This window comes from Gobio gobio, assembly GCF_949357685.1.
Source record: "Gobio gobio genome assembly, chromosome: 17".
NCBI classification, from domain to species: domain Eukaryota; kingdom Metazoa; phylum Chordata; class Actinopteri; order Cypriniformes; family Gobionidae; genus Gobio; species Gobio gobio.
In genome coordinates, this window is record NC_137110.1 from 35,798,962 (window position 1) to 35,820,508 (window position 21,547).

Here is a 21,547-nt window from a genome sequence, read left to right on the forward strand (position 1 = left end):
AACAAAAAATATTTCAGGGATGATTTATCAGGGAAGATAATAATATTTTGTAAATAAATATATTTTTTCCCAAAATTATTCAAACTCAAAATCTCCCACAATTATATATTGACCCAGATTCAATGACTTAATGTTGACAACATAATGTTGATTTTACCTAGTTTCAATGACTATTTGTTATCTGGAAGAAATACAGTATATGTACCAGGCCTATACAGTAAAAGTGCACCGTTTTACCTGACCTCACCTTCAAACAAACAAATAATTATAAATAAAACTTACCCAATAAACGAACCAGTGTGCAATAAAACTACCGTGGACAGATTTTTTTTAAATTATATTTGCAGATCTATAGTCATTTTAAATAATTAAGTCTGTGACGTTTCCTCCATGAATGTGAATGCATAAAGAAGCGCACGTCGCCGATTATGTAAATGCATTGAACAATAGTGAGCATCCGACCGGACACTGCTTGTGCTCAGGGAAAGACATCGCGCGCTGTGGCTGGATACTCTGCATTTTGTGCAAAAGAAATGGCGTGGGAAAACATACTGAGGGCGGGCTGATTCGGTAGTGGTTTTTCTTTCGTTGTCTGAACTCATTAGATCTGGTTCAGTTTGGAGACAATAACATCCTGGTTGCTACCGAACTGGCAAAGATGAAGTAATGACAGAGAGAAAAGGCTGTGGTCCAGTTCTCTGGCGAGGAAACGGCACAAGGGATTAATGTTTTAGTGTAGTAAATGTTCACACGTGGACATTTATTACTGTTTTAGATTTGTCATACAAGCGCGAACGGAGCGGCGCGAGGGTAATGCAGCCGCGCGCCTCAAACTGTCTACGGCTGCAGTAAGTGCACACTACTTCCTTTCCACAGTGGCAGTAGAATCTATAGTATGTATGCCAGATTATTGTATTGATTATTGTTTTCAGAACTTTACGTTCTTTTTTAAATATGATTCTTAACTACGTGTAGGCTAATTAGGCATTTTAAAATGAAAGACTTTTAATCTGAATGTTTAATGTTTAAGGAATGTAGATTGTTACTTTCACATTATAATTGCAATGACTGGTATTTACTTATAGTAATCTAACAAGATTTATGCAGTGTTTCCATTATGTTTAGGATCTGCTGTCTTTTTGAATTACTTAGCCCAGTGGTTCTCAAACTTTTTATACCAAGTAGCCTACCACCTCAGAAAATATTTGGTTCTCCAAATACCACTATAATGACCAACATTAAAATACAGTAGCGTGGTAGGCCTAACTATTCAGCTACATCTCTGCACAGTTCAAAAACGAGGCAGTTTATTCCTAATAAGAATATTTATTGTTGTCAACCACTTTAACATTGTAAATACACAGTTTGTACATTAACACTGCACTGTGCTTACATGCAGGTAAATAAAATAATTAAATAATGATTACATTAAAATGTGTTGTACCTAAAAGCTAAATTAAAACTGTACTGTACTTAAATGTATTTTTTTTTTTTTGTGTGTTTTAACATTATTTAGTGATTCCTCTGCGTACCACTAGAGGCAGCCTGAGTAGGCTACCACTAGTGGTACTCGTACCCCACTTTGAGAGCCACTGACTTAGCCCTACTCCTTATAAAATATATTAAATAAGTTGAGAAGGAAGGAAAGAACTGCATCTAAAACCACCATCCATGATCAAGGACATAACAAACATTTTCAGTCGCACACAGATAACTCCTTGGACTTTGATTGGTTTATTATGATATACAGTAGGGCATCTGTCTTTACACCTGTCCTAGACAACACATTACCACCATTAGACATTACATACTGACATTAATTAATCAGCTTCTGTTTGCCTCCTGTCAGCTTTTTATGGAAAAATGACAACCTGCAAATCTGGCTACTGAAAAGTATACTCTGACTGTAGCAGATCTGTGAATATCAATTCAATATAGAATAAATGATTTGGAAAAATATCATTATAATTAGGAAATATATCACTCTGTTCATGAACGTCTTTATGCAGTTCTTTTTCAGAGATTTGATTGTTGGCAATGAGTACAGCCTGCATTTGGTGTCCAGGGGCGTAAATTTCATCTAACAGTTGGGGGGGACAATAAACATGATATTTCTCACGAGCAATTTTTGAAGGGGACACAAATAATACAGCCAAAATCGTACTTGTAAGGATATGTGTACAAAAAAAAAAACAAAAAAAAAACCTTTTGTACTTATTTGGCGTTTTGGTGCACTGAAAAATTATGTAATGTCCATTTTTCTTTTCTCTGTCATTTTATCTGACCAACAACACAAAGCGATAGTTGTTTACTAAAACTTTTATAACTTTTTCTGAGTGTCCCATTTAAGAAGAGACGCACGTCTGTATTCCACAAATAACACACATGAACTACAACCGTTTAGGATCTGTGCATTTAATACGATTAAGGTTCACTACGCAGTCATATTATAATTATTAAATTATCTTGCGTCCTCCACATAGTATTTTATACTATATTCAGATCTTTAGATATTCAACTGCAGCAAGCCCTCTGATTTGCCACTTATGATCATATTGAGCAAAACCCAACACAGATCTGACGGAGTGGCCGTGCGCATACTTTCAGTTTAATTAGCGCTAATTCGGGGGCTGGTTGCTTGATTTTTGGGTTCATTAGCCTATTATTCTTAATGAAAAACACAACAAGAAAACAGTACAATGGCACTCCCTTAAATAGGCGCTTTTACATTTCGCTTTGAAACCAAATCTTCCACGATCATCTTGTCTGTCAGCTGTTTGCTCGTTCGGCTCGTGCTGTATTGAGCAGACACGTTCAGTTTTTAATTGTTGTGTCTGCTCTCTAACTTATTTTTTGTCCCGTTTGTGTTTGTATTGTTTTACTACTTACACATTTATTTTAATTGTATATCATTATATTATTTACAATACCCAGCATGGTTTTTAGGGGGGGACAGCCCTCTATTTGGGGGGGTCCTGTCCCCCCCGTCCCCCCCGCGATTTACGCCCCTGTTGGTGTCTCACACAAGAGTTGAGAATGATTGGCCAGATGCTGGCAGATTGTGCCTGGCAAGAGTGCTGAATATGTTTAGTATTCTATCCTAGTTTTGGTTAGACCATTGGATCAGTTGTTTGGGTGCAGATAAAAAGAACCAGAGAAACAGACCCTATTTCCATCATAGCAATAATAATAATCTTAATAAGCCCCCCCCCCCCCTTTTTTTTTCTTCTGCATATCTGTATGCATTGTTTATTTGTTCTTCATTCAATGAGTACTTTTTTTTGTTCCTCTGCATATTACCCATCACAATTTGCCCTTATTCAGTCTCCATGCGTTAATTTTTTTGTGTGTGGCTAAGATCTGGCACACACAGGCCCTCTGTTTGAATTGGAAAAGCTTTTTCTTCTTCTTTTTTCATGCCAGGTTTACTTGTGTGTTTAAAAGCTTTGCTGATTTAAAATTCTCCTCCACAGTGGATTGCCTTTGCTGGCGTAGGCGTTTGTTTCTCTCAGTGGTGTTGGACACACGCCAAGTATGAAGGACTAAGAGACAGTAGGTGAAATTATTCATATCCTCTAATTTGTGATGGTGGTAGCCTAATGGTTAAGCTTCAAAACAGAAATCTTGCAGATTAAATCCCATGGTGTTAGAGGAGAGATGCATGAGATTAATTCTTCTTTATCACCGTTGTGCCCTTGAGCAATGGCGCTCAACACCAGGTTGTCACAGAGATGCAAAAGAGCATTAAACCAAAAGAACTGACAAAAACAATTAGCTCTCTTCATGTTTTTTTTGCCAGCACAAAGCTGGAATTGTGCACTCCCACACTTTAAGCCTTACTATGCATAAAAGTGTTTGTATCTGTTGGTTTCATATGTGTAGGCAGCTTATCAAATGCTCTTGGGTGTCTAAAACTATGATTAGAGAAGGTTCTTTGCATGGACAGAAGAATATTTTAAGTGAAAAAGGATATATATGGAGACATTGTCTTGTATAAAAGCTCCCCTTTAGCAGATTTAACAACAGATCCCAACCACAAGAAATAGCATTTTGTTGTCATGTCGAGGAGATGCAGATTTTTCCATCCTGGTTCCAAAACCCCTTTGTTTGCAACATGTCCTCCAACCAATATGCCTAGGTCGTTTTTCACTTCCCTGAAATACACATATGAGCGTTTACTAAAGTTGCGCCCCTATCGACAACAGGACACTTTCATTTTATTCATGAAATACGACCCATAGAAGCTTTTACTAAAGTTGTGCCCCTATTGACAACAGGACACTTTCATTTTAATGCTTTGTTTCCTTTTATTTGCATCATATTTCGGGTTTTGCGTAGAGCATTTCACATTTTGCGATTTCGCAATTGATAGAGCATTGCAAAATACAACATCATGTAATCATGTGATCATGCCATCGTGGGTTCGATCCCAGGGAACGCATGTGCTCATAAAGTGTATATGCACTATAAATCACTGGGTAGGTTTAGGGGTGGGTTGGGTGTAGTTGTTAATAAAAAATTATATTTGCTAAATGGAAATATGACAAATGGTGGTAAAGTCCATACATTGCATGTAAATGAACATGCATTTTGATTGGTAACGACAGTCATACATCATTTCATAATGACAGACGTAACATGACACTGTCATTTTTTTACGCCAGCTAGAAGGCGCATTACTTTAAAATGTAAATAAAGGTCATAATAAGGTGCTTGAAAAACGACCTATAGAGTCAAGGTTTTTTTGGAGGACAGTCTGTTTGTTTGGCCTTCCTAAGGTGGACGAACTTAAAAACAGTGGCACAAAAGCTTCTCCTGAAAGACTGAGCAGTTCAGACTTTGTTGAGACAATCAGTTGTTTATGGATCACAATATGTAAGTATGTTTTATTATTTGTGGCTCCGCTAGCCTTCTAGTTAACATTACAGTGTTGATGAAGTGTTTAGCTATGAGGCTCTCGCTTTTGTAAGACTGCTCACCGTTCTCTAGGAACTTACCACTCTGAAACATCTGGTTAAATCTGTGCTTGTAAAGGTTCTGCACTCTGTTCTCCTGATCGTACACATTCTCAGTGTCTGAATCAGGCTAGAACTATAACAAAATTTATGGCATCGTTAATATTTACACCTGAGCAGATGAAACTCATGGTTATGGTAAGGGCCGTGACATTTCTGGAAAACGCTCTAAGCGGTTCCCCAATCACACTGGGCCAGCTAACCAATCAGAGCTAATTTTGTATTTGTAGGAGGGGCTTCATCAAAACAGGAACTAAACAGTGCGTCTGAGACAGACTGGGAAGATAATGCTTCAATAATGTAAAATATGTGAAAAATAATGTGTTTTTTTTTTTTACAGTCAAGCATGAAAACCTATTCTAGTATACACCAAAACCAAAATCAAAACTTCGTAAAAAAGGACCCCTTTAAGCTTTAAAGGGCATACAAACATGGAATTATGTAAGATTGTGGGGTTTTGTTGTGTAAAATAACAGTAAATTCCAGTAAATAGAGGTATTCTCTCTTCTTTTTTTTTCAAATACAAATACTTGAAATCTAACATGTGATTTGTGCTTGGTGAAGCTGGTGTGCTCTGCTTATTTTGAAATAAATTTTTTGTCACATTTTATTATGTGTCTTTAACTACTATACTTACATAAAAAAATAATAGTTAGATACAATGTACTTATTGTGTTCATGTTGTTTTGCAAAACACTTTTGCTGCTATTAAGGTGGGAAATGGGTGAGGTTAGGGACAAGTTTGGTGGTATGGTTAAGTTTAAGAATGGGTTAAATGTAAGGGAAAGATGAACAGTGTAATAGATGTAACAGTACAATGTCGATTCAACGTAAACACATTCATGTACAATGCATATATTCTATCAAACGATTCATTTAAATGTTAGTACATAGTTAAAGATACTTAATAAAAAGTAAGACCCAATTTATTTTTACTGATGCAAGGACATATAATTAATAAAGTGTATCCCATTGACACATAATTCTGATCTAACCAATGACTTCACTCGTCACCATAATGGCAGTCTGCCATCTGTAGCATTTTTGCCTCAAGCCCTTGTTCATTTCTGACCTTTGAGACAAAGTTTACACACTATTCATACTGACTCATAGCAGTTAGAATAATAGCATCTGTATAATTTAAAACCACTCTTATTATTAGTACTTTAAATAGTAAACAGAGACTCTGACCCCAGGCAGATATACCAAACGTATGGCTAACCTTTCACCCTTGTCTCATTTAACACTGTTATTAAATGGAACACAAAGCTGCAAAAACGGGTTTTTCTGGTCTGGGGATTATATTTGTTTTGTGGTTAGTACACGGCTGAGCTCAACTACATGTAATGTAAAAATCTTTGTGGAATTCGATTGTATTGGACAACAGTGAGTTTCACAGTTTAGTGATCATAATATTCTCATTCCTGCATAATAATCAAGGAACTTTGCTGGTGTACCATGGGTGCAGCGCCGTAATGATATTACGCAGTGAGCCTGTGCAAGCAGGATGTCACGTCGGTTATGTTGATGGAAGTAAGCTTATTTTCAGGCGCTGCATAATATCATTGCGCCTCTGCACCCATGGTACCGCAGCAAAGTTCCTTGATTATTACGCAGGAATGAGAGTATAGTTCCTAGCTATATCGGTATAGAAAATCGCAACTTTTCTTTTTCTGTCGGTCTTAGTAAACGATGTAACTATACACATCACAACATGTAAATAGGAAAATGTTGGCGTTATTTTGTCACTTATTGAGCAGTAGGCTAGCTGGAGCCATTTACCTTCCACTAGGCTAGCGGTGGGTGCGTCAGACAGAGTTATGGCACGCATGGAGATGAGAATGGTATGGGACCCACTTTATATTAGGTGGCCTTAACTAATTAATCATTTAATCATTAAAATGTTATTAATCATTTGATACAATGCACTTATTGTGTACATGTTTTTACATTGTACTTACATTTTAAAAAATACCTGCATGTAATTACATCAGTAATTAATTTCTGTAGTTACATTTGTAATTACACAGTTGACACTTCCCTTACACCTAACCCTACCCTTAAACATACCCATACCACCACACCTGTCCCTAACCCTACCCGTATCCCACCTCAATATCAGCAAAGGTGTTTTGCAATACAATTTGAACACGTAAGAACATAGTAGTTAAGGCCACCTAATATAATAGTTAAGGCCACCTAATATAAAGTCGGGCCATGGTATGTATTAGGGCTGGACGATTTGGGGAAAATATCTAATTGCGATTATTCAGGTTAAAATTGCGATTGCGATTGCGATTTAAAATGCAAGTTTTTTTTTTTTTTTTACAAATAAAAAGTGTGTATATAACATTTTGTGCTTATATATTAATATGGCTAATGATAATTATTATGATTATTATTATTGTTGCTAAATAAAAATAAGAAATATTACTATTACAATAACATTATCATTATTAAAGATTTAAAATAGCATTTAAGAATAAATATAACTAGAGATGTTCCGATACTCTTTTTCCCTTCCCGATACTGATTCCGATACCTGCTCAGGGTATCGGCCAATACCAAGTACTGATCTGAAACCTGGGTGTGTATCTGTATACTACTAGGCTTGTATGAATTGCTAGAATTATTTTATGGTGTGCTTCAGACTTATCCCTTAATAAAACATGAACAAATACATACAGTAAACTACTGTATTTATTACAGTATTTTTATTATCTGACATGCATTTGACAGTAATATTATTTATTTTTCTTAAAGGGTTAGTTCACCCAAAAATGAAAATTCTGTCATTAATTACTTACCCTCATGTCGTTCGACACCCGTCAGACCTCCGTTCATCTTCGGAAAAGAAATGAAGATATTTTAGTTGAAATCTGATGGCTCTGAAAGGCCTCCATTGACACAATGGCACGGTTCACTCTCAAGATCCTTAAAATATACTAAAGACGTCGTTACAAAGTCCATCTCACTACAGTGGTTCTAAAATAACTTTATGAATCGGCGACAATAGTTTTTGTGCGCAAAAAAACCCTAAATAACGACTTACATAGTGATGACGATTTCAAAACACGGCCTCATGAAGCTTCGAAGCGTTATGAATCAGTGAGCCGATCAGTGAAAACTTATTTTACAAAAAAACAATTATGGGTTACCAGTTAGTATGCAGACAGCCTATGACTAAAAATCTTTAGAAGGTCTAAGGATTTTTTTTAGGTCTAAGGATTTATTGAAAAAAAATAATATATATATTATTATAAAAATCTGTGCTTTTTATCTGTGATATCAATTTCTTAAACTCTATGTCTTTAATATGAAATATTAGCCTCTTATGCATCCACTGTGGGGATTAAAACTCCTGTACATTGTACATAAATTTATTTAGAAGTATTATTTTTGAAATTTACCACCCAAGAGTTTAATTCATACTGGAAGCCAGAGGGCGCCCTCGAGCAGAAATTTCACATTTTCCTCAGATAAGTAATCGTTGTCAGGAAATCCCTAATGTGAAGCTCGCGCTGTAGGCTGAATAAAACAAAGATAGAAACGCTTTGACTGATTAAACATGTAGATAATACTTCTGTGACAAGATATGGTGTATTGAGTTCTTCAATCCTTCTCGGGTATTTTCATAATAATAAAGTATTCAGTGCTGATTGACATTCTGTGATAAGAAGCCACATCAGCTCGACTGACTATATGAAGTGAGTTAAAACCTGTTATTAAACTTATTTTGTTGGACAACAGGTTTATGAACGCTTCGCAATTACTAGTTTGTAAAGATGTTTGACACGTGTTGCTTTTTCAAACACACATTATAAGCGACTCAAACTCGCAGTGCTTTCAGACGGAGCAGTGTTTGCTACTGATCACAGAGCCGCTCTTCACTGACATGCTGGGCATTTATTTATTTAATTAAAATCTCACCCTTTCCACTTTCATTATCGCACATAACCCAAATCGCGATTGCGATTTGACTTCGCTTAATCGTGCAGCCCTAGTATGTATGGACTTATCTAACTTTGGGGGATACGGTGAATAAGCTAAAGTTCCAAAAAGTTGGCGTGTTCCTTTAACAATGTTGAAAAAAGTTTTTTAGGGTCATCTGATGAATAGAAAGTTCAAAAGAACAGTATTTATCTGAAATAGAAAGCAACATTGTACAACCGTTCAAAAGTTTTGGGTCAGTAAGAATGTTTTCAACATTGATAATCATAAATGTTTCTCGAGCAGCAAATCATTATATTAGAATGATTTCTGAAGGATCATGTGTGTCAAGGGTGTTTGAGTTATGTCATGTTTCTTAGTTTATCATGTTCAATGTTTGTCTGGCTATCACCAGACCAAGCTCAATTTAAGATTGAACATTGGTCTGGGGAGTCTGCTATGTATTTTCTACTCCACAAGAGGCTTGATAAACAAGCATAACGTCGCTGTCTGATGAAAACCATGTATGTCCATTTTGCCGATTTTGAGATTTTTCGACGGATTGAATGCCCAGGTTAATTTCCGTATACAGTATGCTTCACATATCTAAATGGCCAATGAAAAGTTGTCAAATCATGTCATCTGATTTTCACGTATATCCATTTGGTGTCAAAGCTGTCAATCACGGCGCGTATCTCCCGCCCTGTGGAAGCATCTTGCCGGTTTCGCCGGTCTCGTGAAGTTTCGTCGAAGCTCAGCACTGGATAGCCGAAAGTACGACATTGAAGCTCTCCACAGTTTAGTTCTAATCTAGTTCTTCACAGATTAGTTTGCTTGCTAGTATGTAAATAAACTCGGTCTCATTGATAAGATTCAAACTTTTTTTTTCTTAGTCAAACTGATCAAATTATAGCCTGTAATGCTACTGTCATGATTGTCACTAGAAGATGCCTCACTCATACTGCTATCACCGCTTGCCAGAGGCTGAGAATGTCCAGCATGTATTTTTCTGTCAATATGAAACGCGACTTGGCCATTCTAATTAATGATCGGAAGAACGCGTATCGACCACTGTTACTGTAAAATATGCACGTATGTCCATTTAAACTCAATTTTGGTCAAATGTGGATTATATCATTACACTGGCAAGAATATGGTTACATGTAAAGATGCCGTACCAAGTATGACAACGCTACATTCAACTGCTTTTGAAATACTGTGTTTTTTTCACTTCCTGAAAAGTAACCGTTTTGGACATACGTGAGTTTTAATGGGCTACTTCAACATTGTGAAAAGTGTATGTTTTATGTCGACGCATATAGCAGAGAATAGACTGGGCATACGACTGTTACTTACTGTATGTGACTTGCTTGACGTTAAAAAGAGTTATTAAACGCAATAACTTGCGAAAAACAACTTCTTGCAGCCTTGGGCTGTCATAACACAGTCGGTTATGCTTTAAGTTAATGATATCAGTTGGGGAAAGAAACCGAATGCGTATCAATAGGATCCGTGCATTAGGTCTTAAAGTGGCAGCCTGCTAATACAGTAAACCTGCTAATACATTAAACCTGCCGCTGTCTGTCAAACATCGAAAGAACAAGTGAAAATCACTGTGCTCTTGGCTGAATAACCTTTCTAGCTGTATTATGTAATGTATATTTAATTCATGAGAAGACTACTGTTTTTAGTTCTTAATTTTAATAACAAAGATAAATTAAAATAACAAAAATAATCATCCACCCCTAGTTCAGGTGTCTTTGTTTACCTGGATGTTCTTGATGTTAAGTTTTAGGTTGATATAACTATATATTACCAAGTCAAGCAAAGAGTTTTTGGTATTTAAATATTGGCATTACATTTTTTGTTTGTTTACATTGATGTTAAAATGTTATTGTCAGATTTGTGACATTAATTTTTGCTAAAACACTGCTGGTCACTTTCAGAAGTTGTAGCGATGCTTTTTTCCCCACAAAGAATGTGAAACACATAAATGGCATCATTCTCAGTTTTTAAATAATTTTTAAAATAGATTTTACACACTTAAAGCAATATCATATCACGTATCACATATCGAATATCGCATTATTTAACAAGGTATTGCATTTTTCTTCAATATCGCACAGCCCTCAGTTCAATGTCATGTTCACTGTCTTGTTTCTGAGTTTGTCATGTTCTCTGTCATGTTTTCCTGGTTTGTCATGTGATTTCCTTGCCCTCATGTTTGTCATGGTCCTTGTCTAGTATTGGTCCTGTAACCGCTGTTTGGTGAGTTTTATGTTTATAAGTCAAGTCCATGTTCAAGCCAAGCCAAACCTTGTTGTTTTTTGTTTTTATGTTAAGATTTAAGTTCAATAAAAGACTGTACTTCGGTTCAGAAAACTAACAGTGGATATCTGTTACAGAATACTAGACAACCAAACATGAACCCAGCAGTGCATCTCTTGCGCCTCCATCAAGGCGACCAGGCCATTGAGGACTATCGCCACAAATTTTGTGAGCTTTCCAGCAAGGTGGAATTTAATGATGTTGCCCTCAAGGGCATGTTTCTTAATGCCTCAGTGATTTTTTAAGTTACCTGATGCCCGAGAGCAATGGCCCATGCACTCTGGAAGAATATATTGACTTTGCACTGCAGTTGGTGGGTCATCTTTCATGGTGGGTTTTGCAGAGGAGGACGAGAGTCCAGCAACGCCACCTGTCCTGAGTCCAGCGACCACGCCACCTGTCCACATCCAGAGCCAAGCCATGTCTCCCGTCCAGAGCCAAGCGACATCTCCAGTATACGTCCAGAGCCAAGTGACATCTCCAGCCCCTGACCAGCATCCAGAGATGGTGCCAGGCCATGACCCCATAGTCCCACCCAAGATTTTGTTTTGGGGGAGGCAGTGGGTACCTTGATGAGGCCACGAAGGCCTCACCTCTGTGGTTCCATGAACTTCCCGAGCTGCCATGGTCCCATGAACTTCTTGATCTGCCATGTTCCCATGACCAGTTTGCATCGCCATGGTCCCATGAACTTCTTGATCTACCATGTTCCCATGACCAGTTTGCATCGCCATGGTCCCATGAACTGCCCAAGCCACCATGGCTCCCCGAGCCGCTCCATGGCCCAGGTCGCCCACGCTCCATGGTCCAGGTCCGCCCAGGCCATGCCAGGGTCTGTATCCGGTGCCCCTGCACAGGCCTGAGATTTTAAATATTAAGATATTACATTTTAAAATATATTCAAATAGAAAACTTATAATTATATAGAATATAATATTTTAATAATATTTCACAATATTACTGTTTTTTTGTTGTTGTTGGTATTTTCAATAAAATAAATGCAGCCTTTGTGAACAAAATAGACTTCTTCTAAAAACATTGCAAATCTTACCAATCAAAAACTTTTGAACGCAGTGTGAGTAAATTATGACAGGTATTTCATTTCTGACTGAACTATTCTTTTAAATGTGCAATCATATGAAAAACATTTTTACCATCTTGTCCTTCAGAAATGTGAAGTATTATTCCAAGTTTGAAGTTCTAAAATTATGTTTCAACACTGTGTGAAATTTCTGTAATGACTTTGGTCTGATCCTGTTTTGTCTTTTGTCTCCGTGTTTTGTGTGCTCTGTTTTTCTTGCGCACATGGTCTGTGTTGACAAGTTGGCCAGGTGTTTCGCTGTCTTTGTGGTGTTGCCCCTCCCACTCGTTATCCCTAATTCTCATTTGTGTTCACCGTTACACCTGTTGCTTATTTCCCCTCATTATTCTCCCCTATATTAGATCCTCTCTTTCTCACTTGTTTGTCAGACCATTGTTGTATGTTGTGTAACGCTTTTGCTCGTGACCGTTATTGTCAAGTCCTGCCGTGTTATGCTTTTCCAGACTCCTAGTGCTGTTTGTTTTCTTGTTTTAAATTTTTTGTTCTACTTCCTCTCTCCCTCTCGCCCGCCAGACCTTTATTCCTTTGAGACCTGCCCAGGAGATCCTCACACTGTGGAATCTCTGAATCATCGATCCAGTCCCTCTCAGTGCGCTCACTGCTCTCTTTAGGGAATTCCTTCTCTGCGCACTCTTCACGATCACCGGGGAATTTCCCCTCTGCGCGCTCATTGCGCCCATCGCGCTCATCTGAAATCTCAGTAAAACTTCTACATTGCGCCATTGGTGATGTTGGGAACTGTCCTTGTTTAATGGTGCTCACCGGACCTGTGGACATTTGATTTGGATAATTTTTCAGTTTTTTGTTCTTCTTGTTTGGCATTCTTCTGGGACAGCATTCCAGCCAGTTAACAGCCACTTCACAGGATGTTGAGTGCCTGTCAGCTCAGGTAGCTGATCTCAGTTTCCAGTTACAAGAGCTCCATCGGGAGGCCAGCAGGTCAGCTGCTGCGTATGGCCATTCTCTGCCTCATGCTGATCCGGAACCTCATGCCAATAGTCCGTCGCCCTATGATGGTGACCCCAATTCGTGTCGGGCTTTCCTGTCACAGTGCTCTCTTGTCTTCGCTTTCCAGCCCCGCCGCTATGTGACTGAGGAGTCCCAGGTAGCGTTTGTTATCACCCTCCTGAAGGGAAAGGCCTGTGACTGGGCAACTGGTGTGTGGGATGCTCGTGCCCCTTTCTGTTCCAAGTTTGAAGACTTCAGAGCCGAGATGTTAAAGCTGTTTGACCGCTCTGCTCAGGGCGATGAGGTGGCTTCCCAGATGGTGCGGTTGAGTCAGGGCAGACGTTCCGTTACAGAGTATTCAATCCAGTTCAGAACTCTGGCAGCTGCTTGTGATTGGAACAAGGCAGCACTACGGACAAGGTTTCGAGAGGGGCTGGACGGTGACATCCTGGACGAGATCGTCACTCACAAGCTGCCTCACGATTTTGACACCCTTGTGGAGCTGGCACTTTGTGTGGAGGGGCGTCTCCAACGTCGACGCCAGCGGTGGACAGCTCGACCCTTTCGGACACTGGATGAGGGTGCGTCTGGTGCTGTTCCTTCATTTCCTCCTCCTTCATTAGACCCTGAGCCCATGCAAGTGGGGCGTCTTCGTCTCACCCCGGAGAAGCAGGATCATTTAGCAGGTACTGCGGAAGCCAGGCCATCGGGCTATTCTGTGTCCTTTAAAAGCCGGAGCCCATCAGTAATCCGGGGAATCCTGGTGGGCGCTACTCCTGGTTTCAACTCCCCCATTTAACATACTCTGCTGAGTGTTTCTGTTCAATATAAGGACACTGTCCACTCCTGTTCAGCCTTGATTGACTCAGGTGCCGAAGGCAACTTCCTGGATGTCTCTGTTGCAGCGCTGTGGGGAATTTCTGCCATTCCCCTTCCCTCTCCTATCTCTGTCCGTTCCCTTAATGGCCTCCTCATTACCTCCATCACCCATTCAACACCTTCCGTAAGTGTTATTGTCTCAGGCAATCACCGTGAGGTAATTGAACTGTACCTCCTAAATTCCCCGAGTGCCCCCATTGTCTTAAGGCACCCGTGGCTTGTGCAGCACAACCCTCACGTGGATTGGTCAGGTAATTCTGTGGTATCTTGGAGTCAGTCTTGTCTTGCGTCATGTTTGGGTGCTGCCTTGTCTCCTGGCTCTGTGTCTTATGTTTTTCAGGTTGAGGAGGCAGATCTCTCCGGGGTCCAGGCGGAGTACCGTGATCTTTGTCAGGTCTTCAGTAAGTCCCGAGCCACATCCTTACCTCCTCATCGGCCGTATGACTGTGCCATTGATCTCCTCCCAGGCACTTCTCCGCCCAAGGGCCTGCCTGTACTCGCTGTCTGGTCCAGAGAGAGAGGCCATGGAGAAGTATATTCAGGAGAGTTGGATAAAGCATTCAAGCCCGATGGTATCCTCATATGCAGTGAGATGCAGCCGCACCCGAGGATCCAGACCCTGTCGGTAGGTCATCATCAGGGATTGCTCGATCCAGCCACTGGCAGCAGCGAGGGTTCTAAACTGGAGGGCATACTCATTTACAGACATAGATCCTTGTTTTAAATGGTAAAGCTGCTCACCAATAGATGAGTCCCAGGAGGTTTTCCAAACACTTCCTTGAAATGTGCCGTGAAACTGGAGAGAGATTGGATCACAGGGTTGTTATTGGACCACAGAGATTCTGCCCAGCGGAGCGCTTTACCAGATAACTGCGAAGTGATGAACACCACTTTGGCGTGATCGTGTGGGTACAGGTGCGGCTGCATCTCCAGGACCAGCGAACATTGCAGTAGGAATCCGTTGCACTCCTCCGCCGAACCAGAGAAGGGCGCCGGTCTGGCCATGGGACTGGCGCACTCGGAGGGCAAAGAAGCAGTGGTGTTGTTCCCGGAAGTGCTCGCTGGTGAAGGTGCAGGTGGGCTGGAGGGAAGAGCTCGCCGAACGGCGTCGATGAGCTCCGGGAAGGGATCCGGGGTGCTCATCATGGTGCTGTGCGGTGTTGTTCCGGTCTTCTGTTACAAACAGAGGGGACACGGAGAACAGATGGAGGAGGTAAACAGAGTTTATTTGTAGAACCAGGAAGTGAGCGGATAAGGTGAGTGTCAGAAGTGCAAGTCCAGCAGAATGTCAATGATGATGGGTGATACTGTACTCTTGATTGCCGGTTGTGTCTGAGATCCAGACGATGGAACGATGGAGACGAAGGAGCCAGGAAACAAGACGTAGGAACACTCAGGAGACTAGGAGATACGAGGGAACAGGTAGGTAATGCAGGTGAGTCCGTATAAGCAAGCAGTAGCGTGAGCATGTGCAAACGAGACCGGACAGTGACTGAGTGAATGCGTGGTGCTTAAGTGCAGACAGTGATTGCAGTGATGATGATGTGCAGGTGCGTGTGATCAGTACTCTGGTGAAGGTGCACGTTGTGACTGGGAGAGGGTGGAGCCTGGCGTGCTTGTGACAGTATTAGCTGACATGAACTATAAACATTATGCAATATACATTTTTACAGCATGTATTAATAGGATCAATACAATTGTACCTTGATCATTCATGTTAGTTCATCGTGCATTAACCAAGGTTAACAGATAAAAATACAATTTCAAACTCAATTTAATGTTGAAATTAACATACTACCAATGAACAATACTTCCACTGCATTTATTTACTTTAGTTAATGTTACAAATGGAATCTTATTGTAAAGTGTTACCATTTCATATAAATCCAAACAGTCTGCTTTTTTAGAAGGTGATTATCTAATTTAAAAAAACGAATGCGTTTCTTCTTGTTTATATTTCTGTCGGCAGCGTGACGATACAGTTTGCTTTCTCATGTCACTAGTTTTATAAATGCAACATTTGGGTCGGACTTGCGTGTGTTTTTATCACAGTTTTAACTGCTTGAGGTACTGCTAATGTTAGCGTCCTCAGCCTCAACGACTGTAACGTACTGCTTTGAGTCAGAAGGTTGAGGATCCAAACGCAGTTTTTAATTAAAGGGTAATCCACAAATGTAGTCAAAAGTACAGGCAAAAAGGTCATACACAGGAAAGCAGTCCAAACAGCAAACAAGACCGGAGAGACAGGCAAACGGGTAATCCACGGAACAGGCAAGAAATCAAAGACCAGGATACATGAAACCAGGGAAACGCTCAGAATTGCAGTAGAAACACTAAACAAGACTTGGCAATGATTGACAGAATGAACAGGCTTATATAGGGTGAGCTAACTAGGTAATGGGGTGCAGGTAGATGTAATCAATGGGTGTTGAAGAGTCCGGGCAAAGGATTATGGGATATGTAGTCCTTGATGGAGTGACAGTCTGGAGTGGAGTGCCCTCAGGTGGTTCTCATGGGCACTCACACTGGTGAATTGTGACAACGACAAACATACTGCTGTTCTTTACCTGCTAATGGAGCATTTGGCAACAAGTACTGATGTGTTTTGTATTCATACCGTTTCGCTGTCATGTTTTAAACGTGCATCTGATGGGTCAGCACTCTCAGTGAAGCGCGTAGCCTCACGTGTTAATATAAACAACACAAGGCGTCAGTGAGTTTTATTTCGCCTCTAGAGGCCGCTCTCATGCTATATAATGCCAGCAGACCCTTCTCAATGCTCTCGTACTGTGTAATGACAGCGCACCCTTCTCAGAAGTTGCGTATGACTTGAGGTGTTGGGCCTGCTGGCACGCGACCATGTGGTCGGATCGGGTTTCCGGTGCCACACACGCATGGCAACCAGGAGAGGCAGAAAGAGCGCAGCTGTTTTCTCAGTGCAGTGACGGCAAAGTTGCAATTTCCTTCTGAGTTGGAATGAGGACATTTCAGTCTGACTTTGTTGGAATGAGTCCTCTCTCCTGGGCGGAGAGTGAAGACATAACAGGCTCTGGTTGAGTCCTGCCAGTGCCCATGAACCATGGTGGGCATCCCCCCCACGCCCATCAACCAGGCAGGAGCAGCAGTAGATGCCATGTGTAGGTCGTCAGTCAAGAGAGAGAAGAGATCTGTGCGTTCTCTCTTTAAAGGACTTGGACAGGTCACACCTCTCAGGGTTGAAGGCCAAGTCTTCCAAGTGGGAAGATTCCTCTGTTGGAGAGTTTATGGCTCTTTGTTTCAAGCGTGTTCATTTGCATGTGCAGCTGGATTGGTTGCAGATGAAGAAACTATTGAAAATTCTTGTAATACTAATATGTTGCATAGCTATCGACACATCATGTACACAATAATTTCAATCTTCAAAGTACAAATTTGTAGAGACCAAACATGGTATTGGTCACATTGACCAATTGGTTCTATAATGAAATATGCATAAAACAAAAATACCATACCAAGATACACTTTACAAGACAGTTATAATCATAGCCACAATGTCCTGGTGTGCATGTTCATTTAAAGAACAGTTGGTAACACTTTACAATAAGGTTGTGTTAGTTAACATTAGTTAATGCATTAGTTAACATGAACTAACCATGAACAACACCTTTGTTCAGCATTAGTAAATCTTTGGTAACGTTAGTTAATAAAAATCCAGCTGTTCATGGTTTGTCAATGTTAGTTCACATGGCATTAACTAATGTTAACAAGATTTTAATAATGCATTAGTAAATGTTGAAATTAACATAAACAAAGATAAATAAATGCTTTATAAGTGCAGTTCATTATTAGTTAATGTTAACTAATGTAGTTAACTCATGTTAACTAATGAACCTTATTGTAAAGTGATACCAAACAGTTTTTCTATAAATTGATGCAGGAAAGTCTGTTTAAGGGCTATGGGTCTCTCTATGGCCCTTGTTTTTCTCATTCTTTCAAGCCATAAACAAAGTCTTATCTGATGGTAGCCCTAGTAGCTGAGACCTCCCCTGCTCTTTTGGGGGAAGGTCTGTTACTAAGTATAAAGAATTTAAAACATATTTGTTAAATGCAACTAGTAATTATGTGTCTGATTTGTCTCAGTCGTTACAAAAGATAATCCTGGAGCTTTCTTTTCTGAAAGGCACATTAAATGGCTTATGACTCAATCCTTGACTAATTTGATTATTAATACATATTATATGATATAAATGTTTGAGTTCACATTAAAACATTTGACTTGGTATACACTTTGCAAGTTGTTGAGATCACTTCTAAAATTTAGACAAGGAGACAAGTGTGAGAGCAGCAGAGTCTCCAGCTAAGGAGAAAAATCTGAGCTCAGTATATGAGGTTTATGAGATCTCTTCTAAACTTTAGAGACAAATGTGAGAGCAGCAGAGTCTCTAGCAAAGGAGAAAAATCTGAACACAATGTGTGATGTTGTTGAGATCTCTTCTAAACTTTAGAGGAGGCAAATGTGAGAGCTTCGGAGTCTTTAGTTTAGCAGAAAAGTCTGAGCACAGTGTGTGATGTTATTGAGATCTTTTCTAAAACTTTAAAGGGGACCATTGTGAGACATTGGGAAGCGTGCTAGCCAGACGGTATTTAAACTTGTGGCTATCAGAGCAGAAACAAAAGCTGTCATCTTCTTTTACATTCTTATGCAAATTTTGTGAGTTTTTCATCCATTAGATTGAAAGATCTGAAAGCCCATACGTTTACCCGTCCATTGACCCTCCCCTCGAATAAAAGATGGATTAAAACACCAGGTGTAAACGTTTATGTCCCTGCTTATGTCCCTCGTCCACTTGTGATCTGATCTTAATACCAGGTGTAAACAGGGACTTCGAGAGCAACTGTCTAGTAAAGTGTTGTGCTATAGCTACAGATGCTCTTCAAATGAATTGTTTTAAATACATAATTGCTTTAAAATACCAAGAAAAAGTCTTGTTGCAATGGCTGGGACCTTCAGAGCAACTGCAACTATGAGAAATTAAAGCCATTTTTAGATTATTTGTCAAAATGACTCAAAATCACAAATACAATCACTTGTAATATGATCAAATTGCTTCTCACTTTTGACCAATAGGTGGTGCTGTTAACAAATTAATATGGTGTGGTCAGTGACATATGAGCCAAGGAATGGAGGAAAAAATAATTTTGTTTCTAGCCCTTATGTAAGCTTGTGGGGTTTGAAGGTGCTTAAGCCCTTAAAAAACATGTCAGGTTGTATTTGCTTTATTAATCTCTTATTTGAAAAATTCTTATCAGTATGCAGCCAACTTTGTCACAGGATACCAGATAAATAATGTAAAATTTGCTACTCAAACAGGGGTGCGTTTCCCGAAAGTGTCGTTAGCCAACTATGGTCGCTTCCGTCGTTATCAGCATAGTTCAACGAGTCAGTTTTTCCCGAAACCATAGTTCCAACGAACGTTGGCAAACAGCATCGAAAGTTGCGTGGTTGGAACAACAGCTCTCAACCTGTGGTTAGAAGCATAGTTTCTTGTTTGCATAACATGTGGACTTAATAAATCCTTATCTTGAACAAAATAAGCAAGCTGACATTCATTACAATCTATATATTTTATTTAGAATACATACAAATGTCATTTACGTCTTTTAGTTTGTCAGGAGATTTAAAGTATTGTTTTTAAATAGTGCGCATGTGCGTACGTGCTCTACGAGTCAATGATTGAATCTGGAAATAGAGCAAAATAACTGAGAAACATTTGAATTAGTCCTGAGACAAATTTTCAACAATACGGTTTTGTGAAAAAGTCGTCAGTAGCTACTTGATTTCTTCAACGATGCATTGTCCTATGGCAGTTAAGCAGTGAGTTACGTCATTGTATGGGAAACGCACCCCAGCACAGTTTTGGGCACAACTTCTATAATGACTGTCAGACAGTAGCGACACTTGATTACAACTCTGGAATCTGACATTTGAATAGCTCCAAATAAAAAGTAAAATGACGGTAACAAATATATTTGCTCAGAAAAAAATAATTTCTGTTTTTTTGGACTTATTAGGGTCACTTTCCCTATATGATATCAAAGATATTTGCTTTAGCATACTACCCCTCAAACTCATATTAAGCGGCATGCCTTTCTGTTTCCTTTCAGGGTTGTGAAATTTGATAGTCCGGGACTCTCTTTTGCCTAAAGAGAGCCTAAGGCATGTCATGAAGTCGGCTCAACTTCTCCTTCTACTGGCCCTGCTGGTCTGGATGCTGCTCTTCCTTGTTGTCTTTTCCTACTTCACTGACTCCCAGGTGAACCAGCCCCACAGGATGACTTCCCTCTTCAAGTCTGAATCTCAACACCCAACCCATGTTCAGCGTAGTTCTCGGGCCATCATGGCATCCCATAATGCCCGCTGGGGTATGTTTGTAGAGAGGAGGGGTCCTTTCCAGCACAAGCAAGTGTATCAACTTGGAAAACGTCAGCCAGAGTTAGGGATGAAGCCTCCTGAAACAGACTTTTCCAACACCTGGTTGGTGGTCCAGGGTCTGTGGAAGGGACATGTGTCCTCCAAATTGCTAGGTCAACGACTACAGCAAGCCATGAAGCACCATGTTCACTCTAATAAGCACAAAGTTTTCTATAAAGGCCAACGTAAGGCAAACAAGGGTAAGCAGGAGATACTGTGTCAGATGAAAGAGCAAGCTCAGCTCAGGACTCTGGATAGCTCTGAACAGCCCTTCGCTCACCTAGGTTTTCAAGAGCTGGTTCCTCCTCAACTGCAGCAGGTGTACAGGACATGTGCTGTAGTGACTTCAGCCGGGGCAATTCGGAACTCATCACTTGGGCGTGAAATTGGTGAGTTGTGCAGGGATACTATGCATATATACACAACTACCAGTCAAAAGTTTAAAATAATTTAGGGTGGGCTGCACCAACGAGGATCTAGATTAAATCAAGATTTATCTAATAATTATGTTGCACCAAACTTTAAACCTTGCTTACTAATAAACAGGTTTACATTTAAACCATCATGGCCCCACTTTATATTAGGTGGCCTTAAGTACTATGTACTTACATCAAAAAATAAGTACAATGTACTTACTGTGTTCAAATTGTATTGCAAAACACCTTTGCTGATATTGAGGTGGGATACGGGTAGGGTTAGGGACAGGTGTGGTGGTATGGTTACGTTTAAGGGTAGGGTTAGGTGTAAGGGAAGTGTCAACTGTGTAATTTTAAATGTAACTACAAAAATTAATTACAGACGTAATTACATGCAGGTATTTTTTTAATTGTAAGTACAATGTAAAAACATGTATGTACACAATAAGTGCATTGTGTCAAATGATTAATTAAAATG

General features: G+C 39.8%; 1 protein-coding gene across 2 annotated transcripts in view; it reads left to right on the top strand.

The window, feature by feature from the left end:
- The first annotated feature begins 424 nt into the window (after positions 1–424).
- Positions 425–21,547, top strand: part of st6gal2b (ST6 beta-galactosamide alpha-2,6-sialyltranferase 2b) — a 50,374-nt gene continuing 29,251 nt past the window's right edge. The window contains exons 1-3 of one of the 2 annotated variants that reach the window (XM_079841492.1): positions 425–848; positions 3,474–3,552; positions 20,347–21,042. In XM_079841492.1, coding sequence (XP_079697618.1) covers positions 20,406–21,042 — 637 coding nt within the window. In that variant the 5' untranslated portion in view covers positions 425–848; positions 3,474–3,552; positions 20,347–20,405. The remainder of the gene's footprint in view (positions 849–3,473; positions 3,553–20,346; positions 21,043–21,547) is intronic. The other variant, XM_079841493.1, reaches the window with a different exon arrangement.